Source organism: Halichoeres trimaculatus, unplaced genomic scaffold, assembly GCF_033239565.1.
Source record: "Halichoeres trimaculatus isolate MK-OKI-2021-1 unplaced genomic scaffold, fHalTri1.1 fHalTri1_scaffold_5, whole genome shotgun sequence".
Classification (NCBI taxonomy): domain Eukaryota; kingdom Metazoa; phylum Chordata; class Actinopteri; order Labriformes; family Labridae; genus Halichoeres; species Halichoeres trimaculatus.
This window is the reverse complement of record NW_027437183.1, coordinates 28,524,317-28,543,385: the sequence shown is the minus strand read 5'-3', so window position 1 is coordinate 28,543,385 and position 19,069 is coordinate 28,524,317. Positions and strand designations below refer to the sequence as shown.

Here is a 19,069-nt window from a genome sequence, read left to right as displayed (position 1 = left end):
GGGAGCCAGCCTCAAACAGACACTTGAGAAACAACAAATTTTAGCACTTTCTCATTGTCTCATAATCTTAGACCGGGGGTTGCCACTTGTTTTCACCACAGTTCAGCAGCTTGTTTGTATATTTCCCTACAGACTGAATTTAAAGTTTTTCACTTGTTCAAGCTGGCCACATCTCCTTCCTCCTCCTCCTTGTGTTTGGACTTGGATACTGATAGAGTAGATGTAATCAAAGTCAGATTGATGGCTTGGTCCAGTGATGGATTGCTGGTTGGTTTAGAGACAGCTAAGGCAGATAAATAGAGATGATACAAGGTGGACTCACAGGCACAGGCTTTTGTTGGATGGTTTGTTAAACAGACTGTGCCAGACATAAGAAAGATTTGATGTGTAGAGACCAAGCAGGTGGTTTTGGTATTAGGAAAGAGTGCAGTGGTCCTGCTGTGCTCTGCCAACATCTCCCTCCATCCTCCTCTTCCTCCCGGTCTCTCATCTTTCAACCCTCCTCCTGCTGTCTCCACCTCTCCCTGCCCAACTTTCCCTCCCATTTCACCTCTCCTTGCTTTTCACTCTGCCTTACCCTCTGTCTGTTTGCTGCTGTAAGGCGACTGTCCTGATGAAATACCCAGAGAGGGACTCGGAGCCGGCTGGTTCAGCGTTAAAAAATGTTCTATGTGGTATATGTGTCTGTGTGTGTGAGTCCACAAATAGTGAACAACACTGATGGATAAGGTGATTAAGAGTACACCTGGGAACCAGGAGAGTAAAAGGACACAACACACACACACACACACACACACACACACACACACACACACACACACACACACACACACACACACACACACACACACACACACACACACACACACACACACACACACACTCAAACTGTGCCTTCCATAACAGTTTTCTGTATGGTTTTAGAAACTAAAGGACGGGGGATCCGTCTTCCATAGATGCTGCCGTCCTTTAGAAAATTTGAAAAACTTAGAAAGTGACTCATACCCTTCAAGGTGAGAAAGTTTTTAGTATTTTTAATACCTCAAAGATCAGATCAGTTACTGCTGCCATATCAACAAAGCTCTGGCTTTGCTTTGAGGTACACAGATCATATATCTAGAGCTACATGTTGGCTGCCAATGTAATTAATCATTCTGACTTGTTGACATTTGTTATAAATCTGATACGGGACACGTAATCATCCAGATGGAAATCTGGCTTTTCACATGCACGCAGAAACTGAAACACCATCATGCGTGTCCTATGCACTTGTCATAAACATGTGTACATTAGGAAATGTATTATCTTAATATACACAAATGCAGACTTAAGAGCACAAAATTTAATACCTCAAATGAGTTTTTTTTCCTCTTTTACTTCATCACACAGTTTCAGATGCTCCTGACCCGCAGACAAATTCCAGAGCTGACACAGGACGTCAACTGATAAAAACAGACTTTTTAAATTAAGTTTATGTTTTGTATGGTTGTGATTCTTGGAAAAATCAGATGACAAACCTTTGAGAATAACCAGAAGATTGGTGGGAGGACAAAAAATCCCATTTATTTCCCTCCATATGTTTTTCTTCAGTGATCCATCACAGCATCTGATCAGCACCATAAATAAAGTCACCTGCTAAGCTCTGCAACACTACCACCACTCTCAGGTTACAGTTTGTTTTATGGCCCCTTTTTCTATGGCCAGCTAATTATTTTAACATGTGTTAAGCTCAGCTGCCAATATATGGATACATAAAAAGCAGCTGTAGCAGCAGCAGAAGACTTGGGTGGGGAGCAAAAAAGCAATGATATATGTTTTTAACTCCCACCAAATGGTGGAATAAATCAAACTAGGAGGAAACAGAGTTGGGAGTACAATGTTAGACTGGTATAGAAAAATACAGAGAGAGCTGTAGCAGGCGTTGTGATGAGTCAGTTTGAACAGCAAAAGAGCAGTGGCCTTCAATTCATAAAAAAACTGTCTTTTGTGCAGAAACATGTAAAGACAAGTGGCAGCAAGAAAAGTACAGATTATGAGAAAAATACAATAAATGTAAAGATTGGTTGTCCAAATACGTCATTATTTTCTACATCAATTCATCCATCCACCCACCCACAAGGCTTTTTCTGTTTTTAATGCCGTCTCTCTATCCTCTTCCCTTTGTCTATCCATCCTGTGTTGTTCTTATTTAAATGTCAGGCTAATTGTCTGCCACCATGAGCATTATTTTTTTTTTTTCGTCCCAATGAAAACAGCTGAGCCCTCTCTCAGACGTTCTGTGAAAGAAATGGCTGCGCATTCCATGCAGCTTTGTAATGCTGTCATTTATCACAGCGTGTGGACCATTAGTGTGAATCATTTATTGTCTTTGGCGTGCTCAAAGAGGAACCCTGAACTCTGGCAGGTCTATACGCAATGAAAGGAAGGTTTAAATATTGTGCATAATGATTTAGAGGCCAAGAATTCAACAAAGCAGCCTGTGTCTGGTGAAGCAGCTAAAACCCTGATCGTGTGTGTGTGTGTGTGTGTGTGTGTGTGTGTGTGTGTGTGTGTGTGTGTGTGTGTGTGTGTGTGTGTGTGTGTGTGTGTGTGTGTGTGTGTGTGTGTGTGTGTGTGTGTGCGTGTGTGTAAAAATCAAGTCACCACATCGTTAGCACTATGTATCTGCAGCTGTGTGCTGATCCTTGGTTGACACAGTACAGCTAAGTGTTTTTCCTTGTTGTGTACATTTCTAAAGTGTCAAGGGAGAGCAGAAAGTTGACATATGCATGACTGAGTCAGTCATAAACTCCATAATCAGTGTGTCATTGTTGCAGCAGAAATGAGGTAAAATGAGGTCCTTTTACAATGATATGGCAACATCTTTTTAACAGCCTGCCTCCCTGATGACTCACAGGATGTTTCTGCAAAATAATCTCCCACACACCACCAGTATAACTGTTTTGCTGTTGTTTGTCATGTTTCCGGACAGAGAATAAGGGCCTGTGTCCACTAACAATGTTATTTTTGCACTGGCAGTGCCCACATTCTTGTTGTTTGAGTGCAAAAGCCTTTCCTTTCCATTTCTTGTCTTTTTGACGGGGACTTAAAGTTGATTTTTCTTGTTGTTGTTGTTGTTGTTGTTGTTATTTTTCATTAATTTTTACGTTTATTTTTTTATTTTTATTATTTATTATTTATTAACATTTCCTATATTTTTGATATATTTAATGAAAATAATATGGAAGAATCATGTCTTGGTACTTGCTCTGTGACTTGACTGTGATCAGTAGTTGAATGACATCGTTAAGCAGGGCAATATTACAAAGTTAAACTCTTTTTGACTGAGAATGCTGACACAAGACAAAGAAGTTCACCAGTTTTTTTATAGAAAAAAGACACTGCCAGAGCTCAAAAATGCTGTTAGTGGATACAGGCACTTAACAACTAAATATTAATATGAACAGTTTGAGACTGCAACATAGTTTAACAGTTGTTCAGCTTTCATGACAGTTAAGTGTGCAATAGTATGCTTCTTTAATCAAGAATCATCCACCATCATCAAATGCACTCTCATTCATCCTCTTATTCAGTCACTGAGTTTTTGTTTCTCTCTTCCCTCAGACCTGAAGAAGTCTTTTGAGCAGGAACCTCTAGGAAAGGAGGTGTCCCTCGAGCAGGAAGTGCTGTTACAGTGTCGCCCTCCAGAGGGAATTCCAGCTGCTGAGGTATGTGCAACATGATCATTATCCTCCACCAGAGGTGGATACAAAAGGCATGAACAGGGGTGCTGTGGGAGGAAAGTTCAGGATATTTTGAGGACACACATCTGACAGAGCATATGGGGACGTTTGGAGGAGTGGGCCCAGTGTGATATCTTTATATTGGCCCAAAAATCAGGAGGAGGAACTTTAGGGTAGGCGCAAGAGAGTAACAGAAGATAAGAGTTGGCAAAAGAAAAACACTGATGTCATCAGACCCAAACAAAGTAAAAGTGTTGCAGAAGAATGATGGTTTCTTTGTATTTGGTATTGTTAATGTCTTTAACTCACTTTTTGTCGTGAGTGGTTGAGGGGTGTGCCAAATAAAGATGATTCCTGACCTTTCTGAGAAATATGGCCACACAGCCCTTTAACTTGATAAATTTGAATAGTGGCACGTCCAAAACTGAGACTAATACCACCCAGTATCTCACAGTAAATGATTTAAAAAAAAAATCAGCAAAGTTTACCTAAAGTTCAGGTAACTAAAAAAAAAAAATTGGATCAAACCACAACACGGAAAATGTTTGAAAAACAATTTAATTACATGTTGGCTTGTAGCGGTCTGACCTTCAAAGGGTTTGATAAGTGTCTCTTACATTTTTCCAGAAATTTTCTTCTCATAATGTGCCATAAAGCCCAGCTTTTTTTGAGCGACAGTTACTTGAAATCTGCTCCAGCTCTGTTGTAAAGATCCAAAGTTAAAACTTAAATGTCCCCAGAGAGCCAATTTGAGTTGCAACAAAAGTTACACAAAGAAATCTCAGCGATTGCTGAAGCTTAGCCTATATTCCTGTGTTATTTTACAGTTTTTGCTTGCACATTGCTTGCTCTCTTACTGTACCTGAGCTCTGCAGGAAATAATGAGGGTAATTAATGAGAGTGGATCGACTGCTCTTCTTCAAAAGACCTGAAAACACTCCTTGTTCCTTTTTATCAGCTCAGATGTGCTAAAAACTGGATGTGAACACAATACTGCATTAAAACAAGGTTAAAGCTTTATTAGTGAAGCGTCTGGTAAAAGCACACATTTAAGCAATTATTTACAGCCTTTCCAAAGAAGGATTTCATTGGTGTGACCAACTTCATGAGGTGAAAGTTCCCAACAATGATAGCCCTTTGAACAGCTGAGGGTTTTAAATACACACATGAATACAAGCATAGTTAACACATGCACACTCCCTCCTCAGTGTAAGATAATATTATATGCTTGAGGTAGATTGTCAGCACATCCTCATTTTATTCACTCAACAAGCATGTTGCACAGTAAACAGCCACTTAAGAGGAGCCACACACATCACCTCGGCTCCCCCAGGCCCTGCACTACAGAGGAGGACGTCATTCACATTCAGATTGTTCTTTATACTCTCCCTGTTTAATCTGACTGTGCTCCCACCTGAATGGATAAAAAGACATAATTTCATTTAGCCAGTCACTGGGGAAGATCAGCACAGCTCTTGGAGTGAGCTGTGCTACCAGATAAAGAGCCTCTGAATCAGGTTTCACTCCTCAGGTTCTGATAGTCGTTTTCAATTGCACCTAAGTACACAGTTCCCCTGAGGGAGCGAGAGGGGGAGATACTGAAAGATGAGGGTGAGGGGAGCACTTCGATGGACCAGCATACAAAAAAGAGAATGAAATGAAAGAGATGGAGTGTTTAAAGATTACAGAGTGGTCTTTACCTCTTCTTTTTAGTTCTAGAAATCCTTAATTCCCCAGAGCGAGATCAAGCAAATAATTTGACTCCACTTCAACAGGCCTTCCAACACAAACATGGTTTACAGTCTTTGTCTCTTTTTCTGCTGCACACCCACATTTAACCTCACAACCTGTGTCCCTTCACCTCAGAGAAAATCTCCACATTAATGAGTCATTACTACTGCTGCAGGTCTGCTTTATATATTTTGACACCTGATTCTGCACAAAAAGTGTTTGTGCACGCCAGCACAAAGACCTAGTTATGAACCACACACCCGCGCACTGACACACCAACACACCAACACACCGACACTGAAAGCTTTTTTTCCACTGTGTTCAATTTGCTACCTTTTCCATTCCTTTCTCCTGTCATAATGGGATCTCAGGGCAAATGGATTGGTCTGTCTCCTCTGTCTGCAGAAGCTGATTAGAGGGATTTAGGTTTAAAGCCTGCTGATGACCTCAGGTAGTAGCCCTCGCTTCTTTTTTTATCCTCTCTGACTTTCTATTTCTCTTTGTTCTTATCACACCCATTCTCTTTGACATTCACATTCTCTATTTCTTTTTCCCCTCTACTAGTTCCCAACATACACCACAATCTTTTTGTTGTTGTTGCTTTGACTGACAGTTGGTGGTGTCCTGTGACCTCCCTTAAAATGTTCTAATATTAGTAGTTGCGGTTGCCAGTTGACGACTGTTGTAAAGTTGTCAAAGTGATAGGGTTGCTGCCCTGATAAGCGATACTCACATCGCAATGCTCAGCTGGCATCACGTGGCTGTCAACATGCCACGCTAAAGCCTTGACTCCATAAACACACATAGAAACACACGGAGACTCTTTCACATTCATATTCACGCAGCATCCAAACACACACACACACGCTAAGGCGTGACAGGAGTTACACTAAGGGACAGATTAGCCTGGGATCATTTTAACTGCTGCACAACTGTTAGCTTTGAGAGGTCAGGGTCAAACCAATTCAAGATTGCAAAGAAAAATGTCCGCACACTGACCAGTGCACCTTTATTTCCTTTGTAACGTTGACAGCGTACTTCATGTCATCAGTTAGCCTTCTCTTCATGTTCTCTTTCTGTGCCTGCCTTTCCATCTAAAGCTCCAGAGACACAATTTGAGGCATTGTAAAATCCTTGAGAAACATCTAAATCTCTTCAGACTGTGATAGAAAGCCTTTAAAAGCTGAAGGAAAGCTATTGGATTCAGCAAGGAGGGTTCAGCAGTTCAACAGGGGAGGTTTTATGGACAAAGATGGTGAATTCAGAGAACTTTCAACAAATGCAGAGCATTGTTCACTTTCAACAAAAATGTTCCCAGGTCTGATTCGATTTCTTACTGGTATGGTTGATATTTTTTTTGTAAACTTTTTATCTTATTGAACGACTCTACTTGCCTGAGGTATCGATTTTTCTCAAAAACCTCTTCGGAAAACAAGCAGCATACTAAAACTTTCGTCTGAGCCACACTGAAGTTGTACATTTCTCCCTGAAAATGCTGAGAGGTTCATTAGGACATGGAGGTCAGAGAAAAAGCCAGCGGTCTGACAGCGAGAACACTTTTATCTTGAAACCCAAAGAGAAGAAGTGACCCCACAGGCCCGGCGAAGCCAGCAGACGGCGTAGAGCAGGTGGGGTTATGAGTTTGTGTGGGTGTCTATGTGAATATTTGTCTATGAGCCTGTCTGCGTCTGTCTGTGTGTGTGAGTGATTGCCCCAGCTGCAGTGAAATAAACACATCAGTGTGTGGTGACAGGCCCTCCACGTGTCTACCCCCTAACACACACACACACACACACACACACACACACACACACACACACACACACACACACACACACACACACACACACACAGCTTTAGACAGAAACTGGATACGTGTCTGGAGCCTGGTCAAGTTCCTGTCACATTCTTAACCTCTCAATCTTCACACCAAATTAGGCCAAGCTATTTTTCTTAAAATGGCTTTTGATTTCCCTAACTACGGTTTTAGTTTAATATTCTATACTGTAAAATAAATTACAAATAAAGACAAACAGCATTTTATTTTGTTACTGGATTGACAGATTTACTTTAACAAACAGTTCAGACATTATTTTTGTTTTTATCATCATGAAATAAGACTTTTTTTTCTGACTTTCTCGGTGAATGTGACTTAAAAAATTTCGTTGATTTCAGTTAGGGGTGCACCAATACCGATCCTGGTATCAGGTATCAGGTATCAGGTATCGGTATTGGTGGGAAAGAGGCCGATCCATAGTGTCGATCCAGGCAAACAGCTCAATGCCTTTTTTCACTGGCGCTCTTGGCTACTTGATTTAAAATGTTTCCTTTGATGCACTTTGCTGCATTTCCAGTCTACAGGGTATAAAAGTTAACATTTGAATAGAATTTCTGTACATTTTGAAACATTGGTATTACCAAAATTGAATATTCTATAGTTTAAACAAATATTTACTCATTTTTTGCCTTTCACCCAAAACATTACCAGTCGTATCCCACAGTAGAGCATGCAGGTAATTATTTAACACTGGTATCGGATCAGTATTGGTATGGACTGATACCCAAAGCCCAGGCATCGGTATCGGAAGCAGAAAAGTTAGATTGGTGCATCCCTCCATACCTTGCCATTACATGAAAAAATTGAGAACGTATCGGCACAATTAAGTTTCAATAGATCGGCTTGGATCAGGATGTAAAAAAAGTGTATCGGCCCATCTCTAATTTCAATTTTTGCAGTATTGTAAACCCTCTGCTTATATTAGCATTTGGCTACATCTGAGCTAAAATCATGTAGGTTGAGAATTTATGTCTGACTCTTTCTAAGTGTTGTTCCAGCTTTCTTTTTTTCCTTTCTTTTTCTTTTTTTTTTTTTTTTTTTGGATAGATATTTTTTTACACCAGTGTTTTTGTTACTCAAAATATGGCGAGAGTTTTCCCAGGATTTTCATCATCGGTGAAAGAGCCAGTATGACTTCCAGCTATGGGTCACACAGCTATATGAAATAATAACAGCATGATGGCCCCACCATAGTTATGACAGCATGATAAAATTACTGGTCTGTAGCTACAGATAATGGGGATTGTAGACTGTAATAATATAATGACACAACATACATTTAAAGAAACTCATTGTAAGATACATGTCCAGCTAGCTCTTACGTTGCTTCTTTTTAGAAGTCCCTGGAAACAAGACACAACCCCCAAACACAATCACACACACACACACACACACACACACACACACACACACACACACACACACACACACACACACACACACACACACACACACACACACACACACACACACACACAAAGAAAACTACACACAGCAGTTTGGCCTCTAACCAACCTTGCAGTAGCCTTCCATGTCCTTTTTCTGTGAATGACTTTCTGTCTCAATCAGTGTGGAATAGGTCTGGACATGTGCCTGTGTGTAATTACACATGTGTTAATGTGTGTGTGTGTGTGTGTGTGTGTATGTGTGTGTGTATGGGGTGTCTCTGAGCGCATGAGTGGCTCTATGTGATATAAATCACAGCAGACACTTCTGTCAAAAAGCATCAGTGGCGTGGTGTGGCCAAACCCCTAACGGCTACCTCACTCTCACACTTTTACAGTAAACTGTACACAGACACAGTAGATTTCAGCCCCTGAAGTCACCATCGTGGATGTGTCATGTGATGACGTTTACTAGCAGAATCTTTCTGGAGGTTATAAAATCAGTGCTGGTGGAGTGCTTTAAATGGACAGTGAAGGTGACAGTGTGGATTAAATTGTCTAAGTAATAAGGCATACTCTCTTTCTGTCGACATATTGAAGCCTCTTATCTTTATTCTGCATTTACATCTCAATTGAGCTTAATGTTGATTCCATGGACACCAAATGAAATATTTCTATCCTCACTACTGTTCAGCCATTGATATACTTTTAGCAACAAAAGCTCTGCCAATGGATTTGCAGCTGAAACCAGTCTTTTATCTAGGGCAATGATATCAAGTAGACATCATGAATGGGATTATGTGGACCTGTGTATTTCAGAATAAAAAGAACTGAATGAACCTGATAGGATAAGAGCGGTCTATAGATAGAATTTCTATATCAAATTAAGCAATGAAAATGTGTGACCACCATTCTAGCTCCTTTTTGGGGAAACACACGTGTGTTTGTTCACCTGTGTGGATAAATGTGTGTTCCTGTGCACAAAAAACAATTTATGTAATGCTTCTTTCCTGATAGATCCTCACCTTAATCCTCTTTGAGCGAGCATGGTAAGCCCCACGGCTCATCTCCCATCACATTTTACCTTGATCCTCAACCTCTGTCAGAAATCATCACGGTAATCCACAGATTAGTCAGCAATCTTTTTTTATTCTGACTGCCGGGGTGAATTATTGAAACGGTGTTAAGATTATTAAAACGCTGTTCTGATGGTCTATCACTGAGGAGTAATTTACAAATGGAGCACATGTGGAGGAGCAGCGTGTGTTGTTGTAGTTATAAATGTGTTGTCGTTAGCCCATGCTGATGTAAAGAGGGATTACGATCATTATCTAATGATATGTGTACCTTAACACAAGAAGGGACACACATGCTCTATGCTTTATATGCTTTATATGCTTTATCTCCTTGACTCCTACGAGGCTGTACAGCAGCAGTCTTTCAGAACCACTTTGTATTTCAGCAGCCCTGAGAGGCTTTTCATCCTGTAATAAGCTGTGTCTGTAAATTCAGGCATTAGTCAGATCCCACTCCAAAGCCAGCAGACTGTGCCGAACTGAATTTGAAATGTGTATTTCATTGCACAATCTCAGCATAAGTTACCAGACTGCCTCACTGATTTATGATTCGGACTTCTCTCTCTTTATAAAGTCAAATCTGTGGTCTGCTTTCATTTTCATCTCCAATCACTGTTAAGTTAAGTCTAGACAAGGATACTGAAATATTTATTGTCTGCTACATATTCTGAGAATAAGATGTGCCTCTCTCTTGCCACTTTATTTCACTCCCATGTGCCGCTGAAGTCAAAGTGCGTCCATAGTGTGAAACTGTTAAAACAACAACTCACTCACACCTCTGTCTTGGCGTTTTGACAAGTGGCAGAGTTCTGCTTCTTCAGCAACCACTTACAGCACATCCACCCATAGTCGAGTCCATTTCAGGAAACTATCAATCACAGTCCAAAGAAAGAAGCTTCTCATTACGTAAAGTCACCCTGTGTTTTGTTTCTTTACTGATGGCTCAACCTTCTCTCCTCGGAGAGAACAGGATGTATGCAGGCTGCTGATCATATGTAGTTTTGGTTTTCTGCGGTTTGAGGTTTCAGTCTTTTTAAAACACAGACTTTGCTCTTTGTGTGTGCGGTATGTAAAGTGATGAGTGGGTGTGTGACTCAGAAGTATGAGGGTAGGAGATAATGAGGGTGCTTGTGTTAGGAGATTAGGAGGACCTTCTCCTTCCCCTTTCATTATCCATTCAGGGGCTTTTGCAAACACCGCTGAGTGATCTCCCTTTGCATTTAACGTCTTCCTGGCAGTCACATGTAAAGAGTTGCTTGTGTTGACGTTTCTGCTTTTAGAAAAATAATGATTGAGTTGAAACTGTTATCGCTTAAGGAAGTCTTTGCCCATGTTTCTCCAACCTACTATTTTCTGGCTACTTTTGTACTTTTGTACAATTTCGTCCATTTCTCCTGGGGTCATTTTGCTCTTTGTCTCTTTCTGTCACTGTTGCTGCCTCTCAGTCTCCCCCTCCAGCCTGCCTTCTCTGACACAGTTGTTGGACAGAGCTGCCGATTGGCTATGACATGACGGTGTAGGGTGCAGACTGCATTGTCAGGCAGCTAGTCGCGCTGCCCTCGGCAGTCCTGACAGTGGTGTCATGGATGGATGAACGCCTTGGTTTGACACAGGTTGTGAGAGTGTCAAATAAGAAAAACTCTGTTCTGGTCTGACAACTTTTTAAGTTGTTGTACTTTTTGAGTCTTTGAGATTACAACTTGAAAGTTTTACTGAAACAGCAACATCTAGGAAAGGTTTCAATGTACTCCCAAATATCTCTTAATAATATGAGCATATTATAAACCTATTTATGTAACAATTAAGAAGCCAAAAATAGCCCTCTGACTCACTGCTGGCAAGAACTGTGATATAATTTTAAAGACTATACTGAAGCGAGAAGGAGGATAAATTCCTCATTTGGGACATGGATTGAAAACGTTTAATAAGCGAGGGCTTTGAATAATTGTTTCCAATTAATTGCTATTCCCTTACATAACTATTCAGTTAAGTAGTCTGCAGTAACTTACTAAAAGAGGTTATTGTCAGTGCACTTCATGTTTGTTGTAACTGTAAGTGTTGATAAGAGAGTTATCAGATAATGGCTGCAGCGTCTTTGAGGAGCAGTGCATATCTTCATAAGGAAATGTGCTCTTCCTCCATCTGATTGTGAAATCCATTACTGCTGTAAAGCAGAGCTCCATTTATTACCATGCAAAAATATGTTTGAAATCAAATACGTCTCAATTTCTGCTGAGCTGTATTAACCACAATACTGCTTACACACAAGAACTGTTTTGAATCATTAGCTTATCAAACACTCTGCCAAGAGGCTCTTGGCTCTATCCATGCTTTGCTGATTTCAGAAGCATAAGTCTTACAAAGGAGGATGGCTGTGGGCTACTTAAGTGTGACCTTGCAGAGCCTGATGTGCAGCACTTAGAGGTAAGATGCTCCTCCATTTCTACAGGGAACCATCAAGTGAGAATATGCTGATCGTGATGGCACTGGCTGTCTTTTTGTGGATGCAAGATTATAAGGCTTTGGGTTAGCAAGCTAGGAATTTCTGGTTTGTGTTGATTTTGCCATCTACTGTGGTCAAAAGTGGAGTCTAAAATCTAAAACAGGACTCATCTTCTTTCATTAACAGATAAACCGATAACTCTGTTAGTCTTTGCTCTGTAGAAGGTTTTTGTTGTTCATTTTTTTTTTAATCATTTTGTTTGATTGCCCTAAACCAGGGATCACCAACCTTTTTTAGACTGTGGTCTAGCTCATGGGAAATGAGTGGCACGAAGGGCTACTTGTCTGATAAAAACTATCCAAACAAAAATGCACAGATCACTTTTTAATAACAATAATCATTGTAGAAGTGGTATAGTATGTAAAGAGACCGCACACAGGTCAATGGTAATTATTTCACAATGATTTACACTACAATGGTTGTAGGAAGGACCTCCATTGTGACCAGTGCTGTTTTTTGGATCATGCCTCATGGGCACCCTTAGTGGTTCTAGCGGGCACCACGTTGGTAACCCCGGCCCTAAACAATTTTAGCTTCACTAACGACCATATCGAAATTAACTGTCACTGCTGATGGTTTAGTCTGGTCTTATAGGTCATAAAAAAGGAATCAGATTAAGTTTCAGTCTTGTAACATGTTAAAATCTAACGTAAGGTGACAACATTTACACTCTTTTCAAACATGTTTATGCAGGTTAAGTACCTATACACTGGAGCTCTGCATAGAATGTCACTTTCACATCAGTGACTTAAATGGACAGCCCAGCAGATGTAATTTATGCAACATTTTTTTATGACAGATACAGTTTGGTCAAAAAAAAAAAAAAAAAAAAAAAAAAAAATATATATATATATATATATATATATATATATATATATATATATATATATATATATATATATTTTAAGATATATGGTTTTAACTTCCAACATTAGCTCTGAAAATCAGCAGCTTTCATGCATCATGTTTGCCAGTCCCATGGTGTAAATGAAACAAAAGCTGACTTCAAAATGAAACATTTTCCACCAGAGGCACTAGCTTAGCTGCTTGCGTTCTTTAACACGTAACCATTCTGTTACATGTTTGTCATGCTCCTATTTTACCATAAAGCATTACACAGACAAACATGGAGGTCTCGCATAGTTCAGGCGACCCGGCTAATAAAGCAAAGCTGATTTTGTTATTGGGCGGTTTTAATAACACTGGAGAGCTGGAGAGTCAATTAAAAAGGATTAGCATGGCCCCAATCAGCTCAGAGCCTCTTCATGCTTTAATGATTATGGAGTGTCATCAGCACTCCTACACTGTACACTCAACCAGCTTTGACATGCACATGGAAAAACATGCACATAAATGCCCGTGCACTTACACAATTCTAATTTTAATGATATGATGGGGTTAGATTTACACTCATTATACATGCATTTGTGTTGACAACTGCATGCAAACACAAACATAGAATTTGTACTCCATGTTTTCAAAAGCATCATTTGAATAAAAAAATAAACATGCTGAAGTTCAGGCTGCCCAGTGGTGTCGCGGCTAGGCCTGAGGCCTCCTTGCAAGAAGGGTCCTGGTTTGATTTATCAGCTGGCTGGGAGCCTTTTTTTGTGTGGTTTGCATGTTCTTCATGTGTATAGTGGGTTCTCACCGGTTTCAATAGGACAGGCTCCAGCCTCCGTGACCTCCAAAAGAATAAAAAAAAAGAATGAATGGATATTCACATTTTGTGTCAAATATAAGAGCATTAAATAATAAGAATAATAATGTGAGTGATTCACATGGTAGAAATGTGTTAGTTTGTTGTCATTCACACGTTAAAATATTGTTATTTTAACATGACCTTGTTTGCAGTGACTAACACCACTGGTGGGTGAGTGAGATAGGAGGAAAAAACATTGTTTGTTTTTCATCTCTTAGTTTCTGCTCTTTTTAACTCACTAAAACAGGTCAAATATATCAAACAATAAGCCTTAAGATACAACTAATCTTAGATGCAAACTCTGAGCCTGGGAAATGTTTACTGAGGACAAACCTTTTCATCCTTATGGGACTGGAAATTAGGAAGGGTGAACTGCGTATAAATTGTTTGACCACAGAAAGTCCAAACAAAAAGCAGAGCTGTCTCATCTGACTGGTTTATGTTATTTCTCCAGACACATTTTCCTACTACTTTGTATGTGCGGTGCCCAAAGAAAACAGAACCATTTCAACTCAAACTACTGAGTAATACATTTCCACATCGAAAATCTGAAAATGAAGCAAATTTAGCTTCAAGCCAGAGACACACTCCGTCATGGATGAGTCAGACATTGCAGGTGTTCTAAGGTCACCCACTGAAACACTTAAATGCTCTCAAACAGTCTGTGGATTCTCTTGCAAATTCTCCTGTTGCTCTGACTCTATCACCAATGTTACTTTCTTTATATCTTTCTCCCTGCCTCTGCTTCTTTGCATCTTTCACCTCTTGTTCCTCCACCTTTCTCCGTCTCCTGCTGCAGCCGCTGGTGCTGTTAAACTACTTAGTGAACCGACGGGTCCGGACAGAAATGTAAAAAACCTCACCGTCCAGAGTTACAAAGAAGGCAAAGGCAGGCGCACATACAGAGGGCTTCAACACTTTTACTGCACTGACCCATAACCATGCACAGGGCTGTTCTATAATTTAACAAGCTGTCAATCATTTCAACACTGACTCACAGAGACCAGGAAAGTCAGTTTGGCAGACTTTAAAGTACTTTAGGAAACTATAAAATCTCACAAAAAGCACTTTCTGTGTCTGAGGTTAAAAGTCAAAAAAGTATTTTTGGTGAAGTAGGGGTAATAATTGTTGTAGCTCGAGTGCAGAAAAAAATGGGATGACTTTCAAGTTTTTCAGCTATTCAAAATGGACTATGTATGGCATGGACATGGTCTTAGTGATGCTGTATGTTCGTGCAGAGGTGCCTTATCAGGGATGCTGACTTAGACTTAAAAAACTTTGTTCTACTCCAATATTTTCATGTAAACATTAAAAAGTCAACAGACAAATACAAAGATCCAAATGATCAATAGCAGCTGTCATCACTGCAATAAGTCCATGGCAACAAAAACAACAGCACATGTTCCTTATAATCCATAGCAGCTGTTGTCAGTGTACCCAGGATCTGATGCATGTCAACAATTGTATACCAACAACTATGACCCAAGTTAATACGTTATTAAAGTAATACGGGGTTTCCTGAACATCACTCCCCCATAGTCCACAAACTCAGTCAGTGAATGTCATCCAACTCCCTTTAGCTAATGTATCTTATTGTTTTCAGGTATTTCTTTGGAGATAAAGGTGTTTTTTGCATAGTTTGCGCAGATCTTGGGGTATCTACACCCTGTACAAGAAGGTGGTCTCTGAAACTCCTCTGAAAGTGAGTGAAATGTATCCACTTTGTGTGCCTTTGAAAGCAAGTTTTCATCACCGTAAAATGTCATTAGAATAATAATAATAAAACATTTGAGAAACTACATCTGCTGTTGGCTCTTCCTAAGAATTGTGTCAGTTCATCAGTCCCAGGTAATTTTGATATTTAATGACATTAAAATACACATATTCTGTCACCCCTGTAATCTCCTTTCGGTAATACTTAATATTGATAGTTCGTCTGTTGACACTCAAGAAGCTATCAGTTGATAAGTAGTTGCATATTAACTGAATGTCAGTTTATATATCACAAGATAAGTCAACAGGCAAGTAGCATACATACAGAAGGTGCGTTATCAGTAGATATGTAGTTTATCAGTTTACATGTAACAAGGCTCATCAGTCTGTCAGTTGAAATGCTTACCATGGGATCTTTTTCAGAAAACAATTGCACAGTTGTTTTGGGGAAATAATAGGTATAAGTTTACTGAAATGCTACTGTAAATTTGTGCGCCCACTGAGTATGTTTTGTAATTCAAATAAATGATATGCAGTTATGCAAAAACTTGTTTGTGTTTGGCTCTGTTTGTAGAGTTCGAACTATTGTACACTGTTTTTCACTTCAATTGAATAGTACTAACCCAGGTCTACAAATGCTTCGAGAATGCCAAGTGATAGTTGGAGATTTGTTGACATATTACTGTTTCAACTGATGGATCGATTCGTGGTAAAGGAAGGATAGTGGTATGTCAAATAATAGCCTGTTTAAAAAAATAAGAGTTGGGAGACTTTTTTTTTTTTAAATTTGTAAACCTTGAAATGCACCTTATTGTCTACTAATAGTTGGTTAAATGCATGTTACTGGTCTGTTGAAAAAGTATGTTGAATATCTTCTGATAATTGTCGAGTGTCAACAAACGGATTATCAAAATAAAGTCTTACCCTCCTTATTTCTGACCCTTGATGGAGTAGAAGGTAGAGCTTAACATCTGTAATGAAAACAATCTGCCCTCTGTGCTGAGACGTAGTCACATTTAGGTGTGAGGCCTCAGGCCAGTTGACAAAATCAACCTTGAGTCTTTTGGCAACAGATGTATTTATTTATTCATTTATTTATTAAATCTGCGGGGATTGCTGCTCTGTTTTTATCTGCTCTTGTTTGTTAAATTCATTCGAAGAAAAAAAATATTTAAATACAAATAGTTGTGCTTTATTTTTAATAATTGTTAATAAATTAACCAAATTTCTACATGGGACATTTAACAGGTTTGTGTATGCTAACCCTTACAGTTTCTATCTTTGTAAAGCCCAGCTCTCACAGAATCCATTTATAAAAATCTTGACATCCAGGGCTTTGAGATAACAGGAGAAGACAAAAGGAAGAACAAGTTTAATCCTTTAATTAAGTTGATGATGTCACTATTCTTTTCTTTTTGAACTCTCCTGTACTGATATCATAGGTATAGATTCTCCGTATGACTGATACTAGGTCAGTGTCTGTTTGGGGAAACGCTTCCCTGACACGTCTGAGCTGTTGAGTGGGTTTGGATGTTCTTCCTTTAATGATTTGAGCCCAGGGTCTCATTTCAACTTTCCATCCCCAAACACTCACCCCAAACTGTCATATTTGTGTCTTTTTTTCCTTTCTCCCCTCAGAAGCTAGCTCTGCTATCACAGCCCCCATGCATTTTTATCCTCACAGCTCTGAGTGGTTTTCTATTTACTCAGTTTGTTTGTTCTTTTTTTTATTTATTTTTCTGTTCTTTTCAATTTCCTGTTTTTTCTCTCTTTCTTTTCTTGTCTCTCTTCAAACTCACCAAGCACTGACTTGTATCTTTTTTAATTTGACTGAGTGAAAAGACATGAATTTGTAATATTTCATGACTCAAATAAATGAATAATTTAGTGATGCCTTTCCTGATCATTTCTGAGCCTTTGGAAGCTAATAAAACTAACTTATTATAAGGAAAACATGTTTGAACAGAGTGCCATAAAAATGCTTTGAAGAGAATTGTACATAAAACAATATGCAGCCCATAACTTTGCTTCAGTGGTTAAAAGCAGGGTGATTAGTGAAGGAAGTATGAAATAAAGTATTTTATGTTTATCTAAGAGCAGTCTTCTTTTGCTAAGTAAATGACTACTTAAATAACTTACATATTGTCAATTCCAGATGGCTGATTAATGAATATCAGAGCTGGTATGCATTCAGGCTGCCTCCTGTCCTCTTTTATTCAGGTTGGGAAAATTTTCAGAGGAGCACTGAGGCTTTTGGCTGAGTGTAGAACTAAGATTTCTGCCTTCATTGCATTAGCTCTCAGCAAACAGCTCTCTTTGCTCACAGCGTTGTCAAAATTATTATGTAATACCAAACCTCCTGTATTATGTTGAGCTAACAGACAGGTTATTGGATGTTGGGGCTAGCCAAGAAAACCCAACCCTCCTTCAAATGATCTACTCATCTCTGATAGATAATTTATTTATTCTCTCCTTTTATTTCTGTCTACCTTCTCTCTTATTTTCTTTTTCATTCCTTTCTTCCATCCTTCCCTTCTTCCTTGCTTCCCTCCTACTCTCCTGCTTTCCTCATTTTTCTTCTTCAACTTTGCTTTTGTCATTTCCTCCCTCTGCTCTTCCTCTCAAATTCTTTGTTTCTGTTCCTTTGTACTACTTTCCTGCTTTATTACCTCCAACAAGGAGGTTATGTTTTTGTGAGAGTTCGTCTGTCTGTCTGTTTGTTTGTTTGTCCGTACGTTTGTCTGTGAACAACATAACTCCAAAGTTACAAACAGATCTTGATGAAATTTTCAGGATATGTTCAAAATTGAATGAGGAAGAAGTGTCTAAATTTTGGAGGTGATCCACATCACTGTCTGGATCCAGCATTTTTTTTTAAAGGATTCTTTATCATTGTGAGGCTGTTTTCACCATATGAGTATATAACTCCACAATAAATGGTCAGAGTGCTTTGCAAAACCGTACAAGACAAGGTCACCATAATTTCTGATAGATGTAAAAGTACAATCGACATCCTGGCAATATTCTGGATACTAAGATCTGGAATATGAAATATGTACTGGGTCATCATAATTTTCAACACTGTCAGGAAACAAATTATTGTACAAACCTGCAACTATCACCAAATTGTAGCAGACAGTCTGCTGAAAGGGAGTATAACATTAAAGTAGGACTAAAGTGTTGGTGACAATCACAATATGCATGGTAGAGGTCTGTGCTCTCTGAGCTTTTCTAGTTTCTTCTGCTTTATTTCTTATTTTGTTTCCCGCTTTCCTTCATTTCTTTCCTCCATGTTTCCCCCTTTTTTTAATCTTGAGTAATAATTTCATTGATCAATTGTATAATGTTTTGAACACGTCCTTATTATATGAATTCACAGAGCTCTTTCATGCTGTCATTG

The 19,069-nt window shown here is 39.2% G+C and overlaps 1 protein-coding gene across 3 annotated transcripts in view; it reads left to right on the top strand.

The window, feature by feature from the left end:
• Positions 1-19,069, top strand: part of LOC141790959 (netrin receptor UNC5C-like) — a 231,512-nt gene that overhangs the window by 142,631 nt on the left and 69,812 nt on the right. For all 3 annotated transcript variants that reach the window (XM_074671129.1, XM_074671127.1, XM_074671128.1), the window contains exon 4: positions 3,604-3,707. In XM_074671129.1, coding sequence (XP_074527230.1) covers positions 3,604-3,707 — 104 coding nt within the window. The remainder of the gene's footprint in view (positions 1-3,603; positions 3,708-19,069) is intronic.